Raw genomic sequence first — 16,815 nt, 5'->3', positions numbered from 1 at the left:
TTTTTAATAAAATATTAATAACATGTTTGTTTATATTTTTAAAAAGAGTTTTCTCTTTTTAAAATAAAAAAAATACACTTATTTTTTATTTTAGAAAGAGAAAACTTTTTTAAAAAATACAATCAAACATGCTATTTTGAATTTTTTTCAAAAGTATTTTTAAATTTAGATTATATTTAATATATATTTACAACTATACAATCCACCTGATATACATGAGTATTTTTGTTCATATATAAGATATATCTATTGCTCCTTATGCAAGCTCTCTCGATTAGTTATAATTGCCAAGTAAGAGGAGTAGCTAATGAAGTTCAAGAGGATAATAAATTGTGTGTCCATTTAACAAATTTAAAATTAATTATAATAATTATGCTGAATTTTAAAACAGCTAAAGTCATTTATAAACCAACCTATTATAGAATTTGTTTGAATAACAAAAATACATGTTATCAACATTTGAAAAGAAAAATTGAATAAAAATATATATTGTTAACTTGTATATATAAATTGTAAACATGAATTATTGAATGAAAGTATTTCAAAATAATAAATATATTTTATTAAACATTTAAAATTACTTTAAACTATGCATTGAATAATTTTTATAACTTTAAGATAAATGATTTCAACAGTTAAGTCCAGCCATGTTGGAATTGGACAGGGTAACTAAATAAGTAACGTACCTTTGAAGGAAAGGTCCAATTTTTGCCTCTTCTCTCTCTCAAAACTCTATTGAGTCTTATGATTGTTCATTTAAACTTTCCTCAGTCCCTACTCCAACTAGAACTAGTCCCCTTCATGGCATCATTGCGTGGGCACCAAAAATTAAGTTAATATCCAAAATATGTTTTTTGATATTGAATAATTATTTTTATACCAACTGCAATAAAAATTAAAATAAATTATAAAAGTGAATGAGATATTCTGATATAATTATTCAGTAATGACAAGTATTTATTTCCAAAAGTTTTTTAATACAGTAATATATAAAACATTAAAATATAGACTAATTTAATATTATGAAATTATCTACATATAACATTTCATATTAAATCACTAATAAAAGTAAAAACAAAAAGTGGTATATATTGCCTCTTATTTAGGTTCATCTGTTTGAAACTTCGAATTTGGTTAAGTAAGCCAGATGATGTCACAAAATTTATTTACATAAGATAAAATAAAATACCATTTTCATTTAACATCAAATTATATTTTGACTTTTTGAGCAAAAGTTAAAGAAGAAACTTCTGCTTAGATCATGGGTTGAGCCTTTTCAAACATGAAAACAAACACATTAAGCATATATTTTAGAGTTAAAATGAGTTGCAAACGGCATTTAATCAAAAATAAATTTCATAAAATGGCTATGGAATGTGTGCCAGTGGTGACATAAATATGTTCCAAGCAGTCTATAAATCATCCAATTCACTTAGATTTTAAATAGCTTAGATTGCTTCAAAGTAATTTAATTGCTTAACTATTTAGTTGGCTTCGAAAACAGAGTTTCATGTCAATAATTCTGTTCTAATGGAGATTTATCAAAAAAAATTATTATACATACAGAAAAACTAAACTCTGAAATAAATTTAGTTAAAATGTAGTGACAATGTAAAAGATTGTTAACCAATTATAAAATGTTACATTAAAAACTATTGACTTTAAGATAATTATTTTAAAAACTATATTTAAAATATGATTTAAAGTATAATACTAACCATATATTAAAATTAAATTCTTATAACTATCTTTCATTTGCTAGTGAGAGAACTTTGAACTTGGTCAAATCATAATATGGAATGAGTGGGACCAAGAACTTGGAGTTTTGATAAGGAAGCAGCACTGTCAGGTGACTCAGATGCCATTACAAATAATCAATTACAAAATGGACAATTTGCTGAATATAATATAGCATTATACAGCAGTTAAAGGTGGGTCATTGCTGCCATTTTGAATCAACGTGTGATGAAATCATCAGCATTAGCATCAATACCGCTCACAACAAATCCAAGGTGCTTAAATGGTTTAGTGGGATTTGTATATTTTAATGCCAGCTTCTTTCTCACTTGATATGTTACAAAGAAAGAGCACACATAATCTCAGAACGAGGAATGCTTGAAACACTCTTTGTAAATTTATTGATGTAAGTTTCCCTCTTTTTTACTTTTACATTAATATTTTCCTTTGGTATTTTAAAATTTTTAATAAATTTTAATAGATTTTATCTAGTATATTAAAAACATGATTTTATTAACATTCCTCTCTCATAATGTATCTTGAAAGTAACATGAGCTATGTCTACATATTTGATTCAACTTATTTGTTAAAGACATAAATCCAGTTTAGATAAATTTCTATATATATATATACAAAATTTAATATAAAAATTCTCTCATAAATTGAAATTAACTTTTTTTTTTAAATTTTAGAAACATTAAATAAAAAACTATTCAAAAAATACAGAAGAATTAGTTATTTTTAACTTATAAGAAAAAGTTTATTTATTTTTTATATTGATTTTTTTCTTCTATAAAAACTTTTTTTGAAAATTTAGCCAAATTAAACAATAATTATTTATTTCATTCGGCTACTAAAGAGAGCTTTTAAAAATAAGTAATTACTTTTCTAGATTTAAGCTGAACAAAACATCAGTGTTTGTTAGTATTTTCTAAGACACACAAGAATGCACCAGTCATTGGACTAGACAGTAAAATTTAAAGCCAAGCAAGGGAGTTTTAGTTTTGGTAAATTCAAAACTCGATTTTCAGCATTTAAGACAAGAAAAATAAACTACTTTTCACAATCCTCCAAGGCATATTTTTATGGACTACTTGATTTACTCAAGATGACTTAATAATATATTACTAATCTCTACTCTCTAGTGATTGGAACTTGTTATGACAATAAATAATGATTATTATAGTAGCGGCTATGTTTAGACATTGGTGACGAACCTGTGGCTGCGCTTACACTTTCACCTTGCATTTTATTAAAATATACCTCTCTTTCTTCATCATCATTGGAATCCAACATGTTGTTCTCTTCAGAATCTGATTCATTCATCAACAGGTTTTCATCTTCAGAACCCTCTTCAGTTTCTGATAGCTCCATCTCTGTGGAATCTGCTTCTGTTTCTGAAAGTTCGGACGAAAAATAATTGCTTCTAAAATCAAGTTTTTTATCATCATGATACCCTTTTTCTCTGGAGTTTCCACTTGGGCCTTCCAGCATTGATAAGGGATTACGGTTGTTTGGATCACCATAAAGTGCAACGTGCCTGTGATATAGCTCTAACTCTTTCTCAGCAATAGCAATGAAGCGCCTAACAGAGTCAAGTGATTGCTCATACTTGGATTTTTCAAGTGCCTGCAGAAGGGTAAAAAAAAATTGACTAATCTCACAGAGAAACTCAAAACAAACTCACTTATCATCAAAATGGCATTTAAATATAAAAACTTAAATCCGAAAGGCACTACAATCTTTACAGTAATACCAAACTGCGAGATGGTATCTCCATTCTCCAAACTGCAGAAAAAATACATGAAGTTGCTATAAAAAATCAAATACAAGTTTCCACAGATTGTGTAAATTTAATTTTGTTACTAAGCATCCAAACTGCAGTTGCTAATACAAGTGTGTAATTTTCTAGAGCAGGTTTTGGGAGATGGTAAAATTTTTCAACTGTCTCACAACAGACGAGTTAAAGAAGTCATACAAACACGTTGTAAATGTCCCAATGCAACTACTTTTGTTCTTTCTCAAGATTAAATATCTACAAAGAATTTTAGGAAGGTGAAGATAACAGCAGAACACTTTTTAAACCGTAACCAATCAGCCAGCTATCAACTTCATTACTCATGGCGGGAATCTTCAATTCTCCATGAACATATAGCTTCAAAATGCAGACTGGAGATCACTATACTATGAATAATTCACACAGAAAAGCAACATAAACAACTATAGGCCAAATGCTATATACTTAAATACCATACCAGCATAGTTCAACCCTTTATTTTCTTAGCCTTTACCCCATAATATTTTCACACTTCCTTGTCCCACTTAATGGCTTGGTATAGCTTGGAACAATTTCTTACTCTTGCTTCCAAGTTATTCTTTGTTCATTGCTTAATTTCACAGTTTTCTAATATCAATCATATATTTACAGGGAGATACTGAAAGCATGTGGAACAATGCCCTATAATGAGAATTTTACAGAACATAATTAAAAAGAGAAAACAATCAGATCACACTCTTTAGTAAAGTTTAATGTACACAGATTTTCCCTAAACCCTAAACTTGCATCACTCTTTACAAAATACTTGCATAATAACAACCATTTCTGGAATGGAGAATGCAGGTAAAATATCAAAATAATTGAGCTTCATTTCCAATTCTTTTAAGTTTTAGACAATGAATAAAAAGTACAGTAATGATTGATTTCAATAATAATAATAATAAACAAAAAAAAAACACGCACAGAAACAAACCTTTTTCTTGGACAGTGTATCTGTTGGTGACATAACCTCGGGCTGTACATAGTTCCTTCCACGATAAAATATTATTGTGTCATCTCCAATTACTTGAATTGGAATACCACCACTCAATCTGGCAAGTTCTTGTGCATACTCATGTACTTGACCAGGTTTACAAGGCTTGCATATGACCTTAACAGTTTCATGTTTCTTCCAATGCATATGCATATTGAGAACAACCCCTCCAAATAATCCTCTTCTACCAATTTGTAGATAATTAGATCTCTTCTGAGCCATTTTCTTCAAATAAAACCGTTCCTCCCCCGTCAAGGCATCAGGTTTTACAACAGGACCCTGAACCTTAGGAACTTCATATCGTTTGAGTCTTTCAATGAGCAATGCTTCCTTAACCCTGGCCTGAGGTCAAACGCAAAACCAAAGTAAATCAAAATTTCAGCAGAATATATTGTCAAATAAGCATTTCAAGATTTCCGTGACTATTGATGACATTTTGTAGTCTCACCATTTAAACACTAGGAATACACAAAACCTCCTTTAGAACAATGCAGCAAAATAAAATCTTGCAACAGATCACGCTGGCTTTGTTTCCCATCAAATTTAACATCTGGCTCCAAGTTAGTGGCCTAAGTGGGGAATTTAGGGTGTTTTTAGGTAAATAACTTAATTAAGCACTTATTCAATAAGCTATTATCATGTGAGACTTATGGCATAAATTTATTTAATCATGAAACTTATTGAAATAAGCTAAAAAGAATTATTTCGAGAAGTTATATCAAGGAACTTATTGAAAATAAGCTGAAAAAGACCTTAAGAGAGTCATAAACTATCTTTAACCTCTTTCAAATGTCTCCTTTATTACTTATGAAAATATAGATACATCAATTCTATCAAACAAAAGACCACTATAATTGAACAAATGAAGAAGCAGTGTGCTGCAAAGGGTTGACAGAGATGGGAAAAAAAAGAAAAGAAAATCCAATCACAGCCCTTACATTTTCAATCTTGTACTTGATTCTCTCTTCTGCATTGGCAAATCTCTGCTTCTTCTTCTTCCCTTTGACACCAAGTCGACGGGGGTCTTTCCTGTTTGCTGCTTTCCTCTTCTCCTTCTCTCTCTTCCTCTGCATCTTAAACCTCTTCTTGTTCTTCCACTTGTCTTTCTTTGGAGGATCAGCTTCATGAGTCTCAAACTTGGCCTTCCCTCCCGTTATCACAAGGTTAACTGTGCCATAACTCAAATTTCTCAAACCCCACCATGAACCTTCCTTTGATAGCGTGATACAGTGCCTGAACGGGGAACACAGAGATATTTGTGCCCTCCCAACTGACCTAGAGCACATAGGAATTAGAATAAAATAATAAATATACATGACAATTCAAAGCCTTCAATTTTCAATACCCCAGAACTACCAACAAGAAAAACGAGTTAACCCAAGTTAGGTGCTTCAATTAATTGTCCATAACAGATTCCTAGGCCAAAGAGTTTTTTTTTTTTTTTTTAATTTTGGGGTAGTGGCCATAACTAACAAAACATGTGTGAGAGAGAGAGAGAACCTGGGAGAGACCGAAAACGAGGTGGCATACGAGAATCTGAGAACAAAAGAAGCTCTCCGAATGTTGCGGAATAACGAAGTTGCCATTGTTGAAGAAGAAAGAAGCTGTTCTGTTGTGCAGTGTGTGTTGTATTGTGTTGTTCTTCTACAGGTGCACCACCCGTATTGGATCGGGTGGGTTAGAATTCGGATGCTAATCTTATGGGGCTGTACCCACTTCATTTAACACGTGGCAAGCAAACATTAGGTAAACTAAAATGTTGACTTTTTCAGGAGCGTATATCCAATGGGCTATTGACATGGAAGTGGGGCATTCAGGGTCAAATATGCCTTGCCTTACCTAAATCATTTACTCTGTGTTCCGCTGTTCCCTCTGTAGCACGGAACAGAGGATTAAAAATAATTAGCGGAATCACAAACGGTTTCCAAGAGAATCGAATTTTGAGTGAGTTTTTTTTTTTATATAAAATTTTTATTCATTTCGGTGTGTAAATTCTGTTGGTGATTTTGATTCAGCTGGAATTTTAGGGTTTTCCTTTCTTGAGGTTTGGGGAATAACTTCATAATTGGAAGATACTAATCCTCTTGCTTATGTTCTACAAAGAATTTCAAAGGGTATGAAGCAAATAACTCAAAATTGAAGCTTGGCGTTGGCATTAAAGAATATAATAATCATTTTTCCCTTGTGGTTTTAATCGGGACAAAACTTAGATAAAGATGTTAGAATTTATATGTTTGTGGTGCTGTTCTCTGATAAAAACATGACGTGTTATTTTTAATAGTTGAGGCATAAAAAATAATTTGCATTTTGTGTAATGATTGGAGAAGAGCACTGCCAACACTTGAAAACTTTGTCCATGTTTTGTCTTTTTTAATGGAACAGGATATTTTGGACTCGTTAATCTTGACATAGTCTGAGCTTGGGCTTTTCTTGGCAGAGAGTACATTGATTGCGCAAATGCAGAGAGTTTGGATGCATGTGACATACTTCTAACTTTAAAGGAGATTACTGTAGGCTGGTGCTATGCTCCACTCTGATGTAGATGGAGAAGTTCAACAGTGATTTAATAGCCAAAGATATCATTGGCTTTAGTGAATTTTTAAGATTTGATTTCCAATAAGCTAAAGGACATGTGGAAACATAAATAAAATTTTGAATGGTTGTTTTAGTTTTATGAGTCACAATTCTTGAGTTGTGACCCTTTTCCCTCCATTTTTTATGGTGGGAGGAATTTTGAAGATCTTATTTTTGAGAACATGTAATTCAATTACACATGCTTATTACATATCACTAATGCCATCGCCATGGAATGTGTGGAATAAATTATCTGCATGTTGGAATTGAATTCGGTTGTCCATAGACAAGGCATGAGTTATGGTTCATTCATTTTAGATTTTACTGGCCTTGTAAACTTTCTTCTTATTTTTGTTTCAAAGAATTCAGGATTACGACCATGTTTATTGACATGCTCTTTCTTCATTTGTATTTTCAATGAAAGAGTTATTCAATAGACTACGTAGAATACCACCTGTTTGCATTGAAAATCTTATAAGAGATTCTTTTGTTGCTGCAGTGGATATGGGGATTGATGACTCTATTAACAGCAAGACTGAAGTAGATGAGGTTAGTAGCGTAGCTATTGAAACCAGAGTAGGTGGAAATTCTGTTGAACCAGCTCACAAGCAAGATCAAGATGATAATGTGACTCAAGATTCTTCTGAAGGGGTTACAATCCCATCTGCAATTCCCACAGTAACAGTTGTTTCAGCTGACGAGCCCTATGTGGGTCAGGAGTTCGAGTCGGAAGCAGCAGCACATGCATTTTATAATGCATATGCCACAAATGTTGGATTCATCATACGTGTGAGTAAACTCTCAAGATCAAGGCGTGATGGATCTGCTATTGGACGAGCTCTTGTTTGCAACAAAGAAGGTTTCAAAATGCCTGACAAACGTGAAAAGATTGTAAGGCAAAGGGCTGAGACCAGGGTTGGTTGCAGAGCAATGATTTTGGTGAGAAAAGTTAGTTCTGGTAAATGGGCTGTTACCAAGTTTGTAAAGGAACACACACATCCTTTGACTCCTGGTAAAGGGAGAGAAGGGATTGCGAACAATATCCGGTCAGTTTCTGCTCTTTCACTACTGAATGATTGAATATATCATTATGTTAGTTTATTGTGCCAATTGTTATCTGTGCTTATTAATAGATTAGCTATGGAGTTTGAGTCAGATCACGATGCGAATATTCTGCTAAATATTGTTTTTTTTTTGTCACACTCACCTCTTTGTTTTAACATTACTTTCAGAGTGAACGTGATAAAATTCAGGAACTATCTCAGCAGTTGGCAATTGAGAAAAAACGTTCAGCTACCTATAAAAGACACCTTGAATTGATATTTGAGCGCATTGAGGAGCATAATGAGAGCCTTTCAAAGAAAATACAGTACATTGTAGATAGTGTGAAGGATATGGAAACCAAAGAACAACATAGTCATTGATAAGTTCAACTTTGAATTATCCAATCTTAACAATTTTTCACTGGATGAAAAACGGAATCCACTCTCAGTGTCCAAAGATGCTGCAGGGTGAAGCATGCAAGAATATCTGGTAGCTTCTAACTAGGATGTTTGCTTTGTTTATGATTTATGTGTGTGGTAGATTTGAAAGCGCAGTTTGATACAATGGAATTCATTGTATTGCTTCTTATTCTGTGATACTTTTAGTTGGCAGAAGCAACTAGTTCGATCATGTATAGGTCCTTTGAAAACTTTAACGCTACTAATTGTAACTTTTATACGTGTTTACATGTCTTTCGATGTGAATCCAGACACACACTGAGTCCATTCTTGTGGAGTTGTGCATAACTCATGAGAGGCATTCAAACGTCTTGATAGAATTTAGTTTTTTCCACTGATATTTTGCAAAATTTGATACAAGGTTGTTTCCTTTGTGTAGATATAAATAATATGAATAATAATCTATTTTGTATAGAATGAGACTGTTGTTATTTTAGATTTAAAAAAATTCAATAAAATTGACAGAAGTATCCAAATTTCTTACTCCAAACTTAAACAGAAATGTTAGATAAATTAGAATTGAAATGTTTCATACTAAGTTTAATCCTTGTATACTTCATAACTTAATAGATGTGTATTTAGATATATAATGAAGTACTTATTTAAGAAAAATCTTTTATTAAATTAAGTTGATGTTATAAAATTGATCCTAAAATTTTTGAACTAAGTTAAAATAATAATTTTAATAAATTATATTAAAAAGCTTATTATAAGTTAAAACAAACTTATTTAAATACTTACTAGTAATTTCTTAAAGTAGATGAAAGTTTTTGATAATCTCCTACGTTGCTATGATAAACTAAATAGAAGGTGTTCTCATAAAAAAATGGTAATAAGCTCTACTAAGTAGTTTATTGAAATAAGTTGAAAATAATTTATAAAATTCACAAATTGTTTTTCACAATTCATAAGCTCTCCTAAAACACTTCTTATAAATAGACCTTCAAAGAACTCATCCATGTGCACACATATAATTGTTAACTAATTTAGTATCTCATATAATGTACATATATTTTTGTTTAAATAAATACACATATAATTTAATAACTAAGTAATAAAATTTTATATTTTTGTAAGTAAATATATATATATAATAAAATTTTCTTAAGTAATAACTTTTTTAAAAAAAAATATTTTAACTTAACTCTATTACTCAATGTATAAATTTTGTTATCTATTTTTAATCTTTTATTGATTTAAAGATTCTTTAATTCATTATCAACCACATATATGCTTTTAGTAAATTTATTGAAAAACCATATTTAATATAAATATACATTCTTATTTAAATTACAAATAATTAAATAAAAATTTAACACACCCTCATATTTTTTATATTTTTTAACTCTTTAATTGATAGACAAATGATTCCCTTATTAATAATTTATAATAATATCATTAATAATAATTAATCATTGCAAATTATAGGAAAAGGATCTCATTATACAAACAAATGCATTTATAAATAAAAAATATCATGAATTCATTTATTATAATTTTTTAATATTCTATTTACGTTTCATGATAAAATAAAAGTTGTAATAGAGATGAAAATTATTGGTTTATCTTTTAATCTCATGTAATCAATTATTCACAATTTTTTGTATTTTATAATTTTATTAAATTTTAAATAATAAATTATTAATTCACCCTTTATTAGTGAAAAAAATTATTTTATATTTTTTTCCTTATATTTTCTTAAATATGAAACCAATAAAATTGATACATAAATATTAATTAAAGTTCACAGCAAGACCGTCATGATCACATATTTAAAAATAAAAAAATATTTTATTTAATTTAAATTAAGTTTCCAATACAAATTTCCTTTTTATTTAATTTTTAATTAGAGTTAATTGCAACGTTTCTATCAATATATCTTATCAAGTACTTGGAAATATAAGTCACAATAAATACATAATCATCACTTTTTAAAGATATCTTTTAACTATAATCCACAAATTCAATATGGAAAATCACCCAATTTTTTCTAAATTTTATTCATGTCAATTTTTTAAATCATTCAAATAAAAATGTAATTTTAATGCATTATCAATGTATATATTTTTATACTGTTAATAAAATAGATTGCATCATCGATATAATTTTTATATTAATTATTACAGAAGTCAATTATTTTTATTGATAAAAAAAATCTATGATTGGATAACAGTGAAAAAAATTACATTGTTAGTATATTTAAAATATTTTCTTAATACTTTTACAATTTTACATTTAAATTATCTTGCAATTGCTATTTTTATTTCCTTTAACCAGAGAACATGTAAAAAGAAATTTTTAATACATATTATGTAAAATATATTAAAAATAATTTATAAATATCATGAATTTTTGTTTTGTTCAATTTATTTTTGAATTTTTATTTGACCAACTCCATCTTTCATTCATGCTTTGTGTATATATTTTTTAAAATATTTTCAATATATTGTTATGCTTGTACATAAAGTGAATTAAAACTATAACTTTATTTTTTTTATCAATTTATAAGTAATTTTTTTTATTTCTTTTACCAAGGTAAAATTCTTAAATTCTTAATTTTAACAAATTATATACTATCCTGAATTTAATCATATTATATTTTAAAAACAAATACTCAATAAATTTGTTTTGGTTTTGAATGAATATCATTCGATTTTTATTCCAACTCATGAAAGTGGAATCAATGAAAAGAAAAGCAACTAGCCAAGATAATCTCTCTCTAACTTAAATATATAATCAAGTTAAATATTATAATTACACAATACTTTGTGACAATAATGTTATTATTACAGTTATTTATTGAGTTTACACACACACAAGAATATATTGTGGTCAAACAAAAAAATCAAATAATTAATTCAATAAACTGGGGAAGTATAATACTTCAAAAGTGTAACCACAAACACAAAGACAACATAACACAGCTATAAACCCCCATCCCAAACTCCTAAAGCACGAACCATGTCATGATAAATTTCGATATGCATCAATTAAGCAATATCTTTTGCAGAAAAACTGAAATAAAACCTAAAATAGAATGGGAAAAAATAGTAATATGGCCTAACTAAAGTATCATATAACATGATACAAGTAAGTAGCATGAATCATACATCACTTTATGGATTCATGCGGAATCTCCGAAATAGACGCTGAAAAAAAGATCCTCTAACTCCACGATTGCAAAGTGGAGCATGAACATCTGTTACTAATTCAGTAGAACTATTAGAATCATGGGCTTGCGTATGTGTAGTAGTAATTGGCGTCATTTGCAAATTGCCTTCCTTTGGTTTTTTTCCAACCTTCTTAATAGCCTTCATAAGAACCGCAGCATCTCTCACACCAGAAGCTGAAACTAGTCCATCTTCCAAGTTTATGTTCACACGAGTCACTCCTGTGAGGAAAATTAAAGATAAAGAAGCTATTTTAGTTATTGAATTAGGATATGACTATGTGATAGGATATAACTCAATAAAAAAAGCATTACTTTTACTAATGTTATTTGACTTCATCTTGAATAATACGTAACAATTTGGATAAAAAAAAGTGTCTTTTCTAAATCCAGATCAACAGTGTTCTAGTGCTAAAAGTGTTAATGCTTGTTGGATTAGTTTATACTATACACCATCTAAATTACTTACCTTCAATTTTTTCAAGTTTCCTTCTCACTTTAACGGAGCAAGCATTGCAACATTGGAGATTCACTTTAAAAGTCCAAGTCTGAAATACTCAAAAGAACGTGTAGAGTAAGTGTAAATCAATACAACAAAATTGTTAATGGAATGTATAAAAGAATTGGGTTGTGAAAGCATTACCGGCTCTAAATCTTCCATTGCAAAAGCCTTTGATGTGTTATTCCTCAATCTCACAATTAGAAATTGCTTAACCACTCTCTATAAATAGAGACCATTAAAAAAAGTTATATATGAAGTCAATTTGGAAAAGATACCACCCAAAAATAAAAAGATTTTAAAAGAAAAAGGCTTAACAAAAGCAATTGCATAACAAATAGAATATATTATTATCGTAATTAATTTGATTGACATTATTATTGTAATTAGCTGCATCACAACTTGATTGAGTACATAATTACCATAATTAGATATTTTATCTGGAAAAATTAGTGTATATATTGTACTTTATTGTATTTTTTTTATATTTTAATTATCTGAAGCTATAAATAGATATACCTTTGTTTGTTCCTTTATTTTATGTGTTTTATGCCTTATTTTTTAATTTTATTTATTTATCTAAGGATTATCTCTATGTAAACTTTATGCACTTAATCTCCTGTTATGTTTCTTTTTCTTTAACCTTCCTAATTAAAATTTAAACATTCAAAAGTCTTGTTTTCTTCTTTTTTGTTCTTTGTATTCACACAAGAGTCTTGTTTCTAAATTTATTTGTTTTTTTCTTCCTCATATTTATATGTTACTATTTTGTGCCCCTTTTTATATTTCTCTCTTAAAGTTAATTTATTTAAAATTTTGAGAACCATTATTTATTTATTTGTATTTTCATTTTTTAGTTATCTATGCAGAAAACTCTGAAAGTCTCAAGTACCACATTTTTACAAATATTTTTTATTCTTTATTCAATTTAAAAAATAAAAAACCATTGATTATTACTATAATGCTGTTGAAAATATAAATAAACTACAATATTTCTCTCTTTCAAACTATTTAATTCTTACACATTTTACTTTCTTTATTTCACTTGATAATTTAAGCAGACGTAATGAAAAAGAAAAAAAAAGCGACATATATACATGGAGATGTCAACAGTATGTGAGTGGATTATTACGTATATTCATTCCCATTAAAATTAGTGATTAGCAGATATATATATATATATATATATATAAGAAAAGTATAATATAATATTTTATAATATCATTAAAGAACTATATAATATAAATTTATCATCACAATATAATAAAAAAAATAACATTTAAATATGTTTAAAAAATAATAATATTTTATATCTATGCAGGTTTATGCAGAACAAGCACTATAATATCCATTCGCATCCATTTTATAAATATGCAGATTTTATTTTTTTTGCTAATATAGATATGCAGATTTAGTTACAAATATCTATGAGTACGATATTATTTATAATTTCTTATGCTATTGGTCACCTTCATTCGTGATGTAAATTAAATTAACTCAGAAAGTGTTGTGTGTGTATGTAAATAGCAACTTGTGTGATTTGTAGATATTCTACTAAGCAGTAGTAAGTAGTTATTTTTTGTTCCATTTTTCCCTACCTCTTTTATTTTCATGCTGTTTTCGAAATGAAACATGATAGAATCCAGGAACTACACATATATCAGGGATTGAATTGATATTTGAGCACATCGAGGAGCATAATGATGATTAATGAGAGAAGTGAATAATGAAAACGAGTTAATTTCACACTGTGAAAAACAGAATCACCTCTTCTTGACCTTAACACAACCCCATCTTGTCAAAGTAGCTAGCCCTCGTTCCCATTGCCATTCATGGTTTGTGAATGAACAATTGCCCATCGATCGTGTGTACGCGTGCGTAGATGAGACGTGTAACGAGGGGCGATTCATCATGCATGAGATTCATACATAATCAATCACATATTATATTTATCCTAAGTTACCCTTAATTAAACATTATTTACAAGATGGGAATTGAATGAATTGAATTGAATTGAAAATTGAAAATGGGAAATCATTATTGATGACAATCTAACCAAGAGCACTAAATCCTCCCCCCTTCATCATTTGTTTAAACTCCTTGTAATTAACCATACCATCACCATCAACATCCACCTTCATGATCATCTTCTTGCATTCTTCCACGGTTCTCCCTTGTTTTAGGCCAAGAGAGGCCAAAACAGTTTTTAGTTCATCAACGGTGATGAAGCCATCACGGTTTTGATCGAAGACGTTGAACGCTTCCCTCATGTCCTCTTCTTCGTCACGTTCATCCATGATGGATTGGTACAGTTCTCCAAACTCGTCCATGTCCACGCACCCATCTCCATTTACGTCAATTTTTTCGATCATTTGTGTCAACTCCTTGTCGGGAATGAAGATACCTAAATTCTCCAACGAGTCGCTTAGCTCTTTCTTCGTGATTCGTCCATCACCATTGCGATCAAACATTTGGAAAACACGCTTCAACTCGGTGGGGTCCATTATTGTTATTGTTGATATTGTGGTGGTGATTAACGGTAGTAACAACAATAAAGGACCGTGGTGGTGTGGATTGGATGGGGAGGAGGAGGGGTCTCAGATTGTTTTGGTGCAGACAAAAGAGAACCGAATTCACGAGGTTGTAAAGAAGGAAAATGTATGTGCAAAATTGTTGCCATACACACAATTTGTGGTCATTTTTGCCTTTTTGGTATCGCCACGGGAGAGATTTTTGGGTTCTAAATAAAGGAAGCTGCATCCATATCAAATATATAGACAACTTCACAAGATACAATAACAACTCATTATTTAAGTAAATAAAATCCACATTAAATGTATATATAAACAATTTGGTCCTTCAAAAACGCGTTGATATAAATAATTGCTTTAATTGTGGCTCTTCAATTTGGTCCTTTTCAATTGAACTGGGGTGTCTTGGGTATGTGTAAAATATAATTGTTAATGTTAATGTGTTAATGTCGAATCATTACAAACAAAAGCGATCACCGCGTTAAGTTGAATTTAGAAGAGCATTACCTGTCAGCGTGTGACCGTTAATGACGGATCTAAACTAAACGTTGGAGGGTGGACCCTGCCAAAAAGACGCGCCCGGTAATATTATTATATTGAAATTAACTTTTAAGATTATATTTAAATATTTAAAAATTCACTGTAATTTCGTGTCTTCAACAATAATAAATATTTTATTTTTATACAAAGCTAGCTATTTTAAATACTTAAATTCAACTTAAAAATTTAATAATTTAATTGAATACCACCGAAACGAAATTTTACAGGGTGTTGGATTTGCTCAACGGCTATTTGCGCGGGTTCGGTGGAACGCTGACAGTAGAGTGGACGGCCTAACGCATCATTCATCAACCCCTATTTATGCGTTGAAAATGGGAAATATTTAAGCATTGTTTGTCTCCATAATATGTTTTTTCTGAACTATTCCAAGAATCAATGCCTTGTGGGATTTCTATTCTGGACTTTTGTTTTTCTGTTGTCAAAGTAAGCTTCTAATAAGTGTTTCTTTCTTCTGGTTTTCACAATTTCTCTTGCAATACTTTTTATTTAATAAATAAAATTACATGTTTATTATACTCTCAATATATTACTTAAATTTAACTTTTTTTTACTGAGCCATTATTTTAAAAATACTGTTTTATGATATAACTATTTTACCTTTGCATTCTTTTTTTTTTTTTTCTTTTTATCCTTATTATTTTAGAGTGAGACTTTTTAGGCTGAAACAATTATTCACTCAATTCTCACGCTAACCAACTTGAAATAAAAAAAGGTCAAAATATTATAAAAAAAATATTTTATATTTACTCATTACAATAATATATAGTCCTTTATTTTATATTTACTCATTACTTATCTTATATTTTTAATTTTTTTTATGTGTAGGCATACTTCTAGAGAATACATATAACTTTTCTCTAGATGGAGAAAAGTTATATGTATTCCTTTTATATTAAGTTTAGATAATCATATTATATTAAGTTTTTGGTTAGAGAAAAAGAAAATAGTTGAAAAGATCTATCCCTTTTATGAGATGGAGAAAAAACTTACTAATTTGTGTATTTTATAACACTGCAACAAAATTAAGCAGACTAATAAGAGAATTATTCAAAAAGTGAAGAAAAGTAAGATCTTGGATGAAGTGATGATTTATTAGGTTAGAGTGAAATATTTATTCAAGTATCACACATTAATCAATTTGAAGGAGGAAGGGGTAAAATAATATTATAAATAAAAAAATTTATTATGTATTTATTCATCACAACAACAATATGTAGTCGATTAGTATACTTGACGCTTAAGTAATTATGTGTAAGAGGGATTTGCAATTTTGTCTATTAAAAAATTACATATGAAATTATTTGTAATTTTATATAATTAAAAATTAAATTTGTGATTAGAAATGTTCAAACTTGTGATTTTTTTCTTCTTTTCTTGTTTTCTCTTTTTTTTCCTCTAACTTGATTGGACTTTCAAGGATAAATAATGTATA

At 29.3% G+C, this 16,815-nt stretch overlaps 3 protein-coding genes across 4 annotated transcripts; 1 reads left to right on the top strand and 2 right to left on the bottom strand.

Moving 5' to 3' along the window:
- Nucleotides 1-2,753: 2,753 nt before the first annotated feature.
- LOC113864772 (uncharacterized CRM domain-containing protein At3g25440, chloroplastic) lies at nt 2,754-6,212 on the bottom strand. Of its 2 annotated transcripts, none has more exons than XM_027498862.1 (4): nt 6,048-6,212; nt 5,486-5,822; nt 4,488-4,889; nt 2,754-3,366 (listed from the first exon to the last, which is right to left on the bottom strand). In XM_027498862.1, exons 1-4 carry the CDS (start codon nt 6,131-6,133, stop codon nt 2,896-2,898), a joined length of 1,296 nt encoding a protein of 431 aa, XP_027354663.1. In that variant the 5' UTR covers nt 6,134-6,212; the 3' UTR covers nt 2,754-2,895. The 2 variants fall into 2 exon arrangements, with proteins under 2 accessions (XP_027354663.1, XP_027354664.1); XM_027498863.1 differs by having other exon boundaries at nt 2,857-3,366; nt 5,486-5,817; nt 6,048-6,168.
- A 191-nt stretch (nt 6,213-6,403) lies between these two features.
- Nucleotides 6,404-8,864, top strand: LOC113865977 (protein FAR1-RELATED SEQUENCE 3-like). The gene is made up of 3 exons (XM_027500823.1): nt 6,404-6,491; nt 7,621-8,167; nt 8,354-8,864. Coding segments are annotated over exons 1-3 (636 nt in total). The 5' UTR covers nt 6,404-6,490; the 3' UTR covers nt 8,442-8,864.
- A 5,478-nt stretch (nt 8,865-14,342) lies between these two features.
- On the bottom strand, nt 14,343-15,021 carry LOC113865740 (calmodulin-like protein 3). The gene has a single exon (XM_027500469.1). It carries the CDS (start codon nt 14,793-14,795, stop codon nt 14,343-14,345), a length of 453 nt encoding a protein of 150 aa, XP_027356270.1. The 5' UTR covers nt 14,796-15,021.
- Nucleotides 15,022-16,815: the final 1,794 nt, after the last annotated feature.

Source organism: Abrus precatorius, unplaced genomic scaffold (assembly GCF_003935025.1).
Source record: "Abrus precatorius isolate BTA unplaced genomic scaffold, Abrus_2018 Scaffold4, whole genome shotgun sequence".
Classification (NCBI taxonomy): Eukaryota; Viridiplantae; Streptophyta; class Magnoliopsida; order Fabales; family Fabaceae; genus Abrus; species Abrus precatorius.
This window is presented reverse-complemented; position numbering and strand designations above follow the sequence as displayed.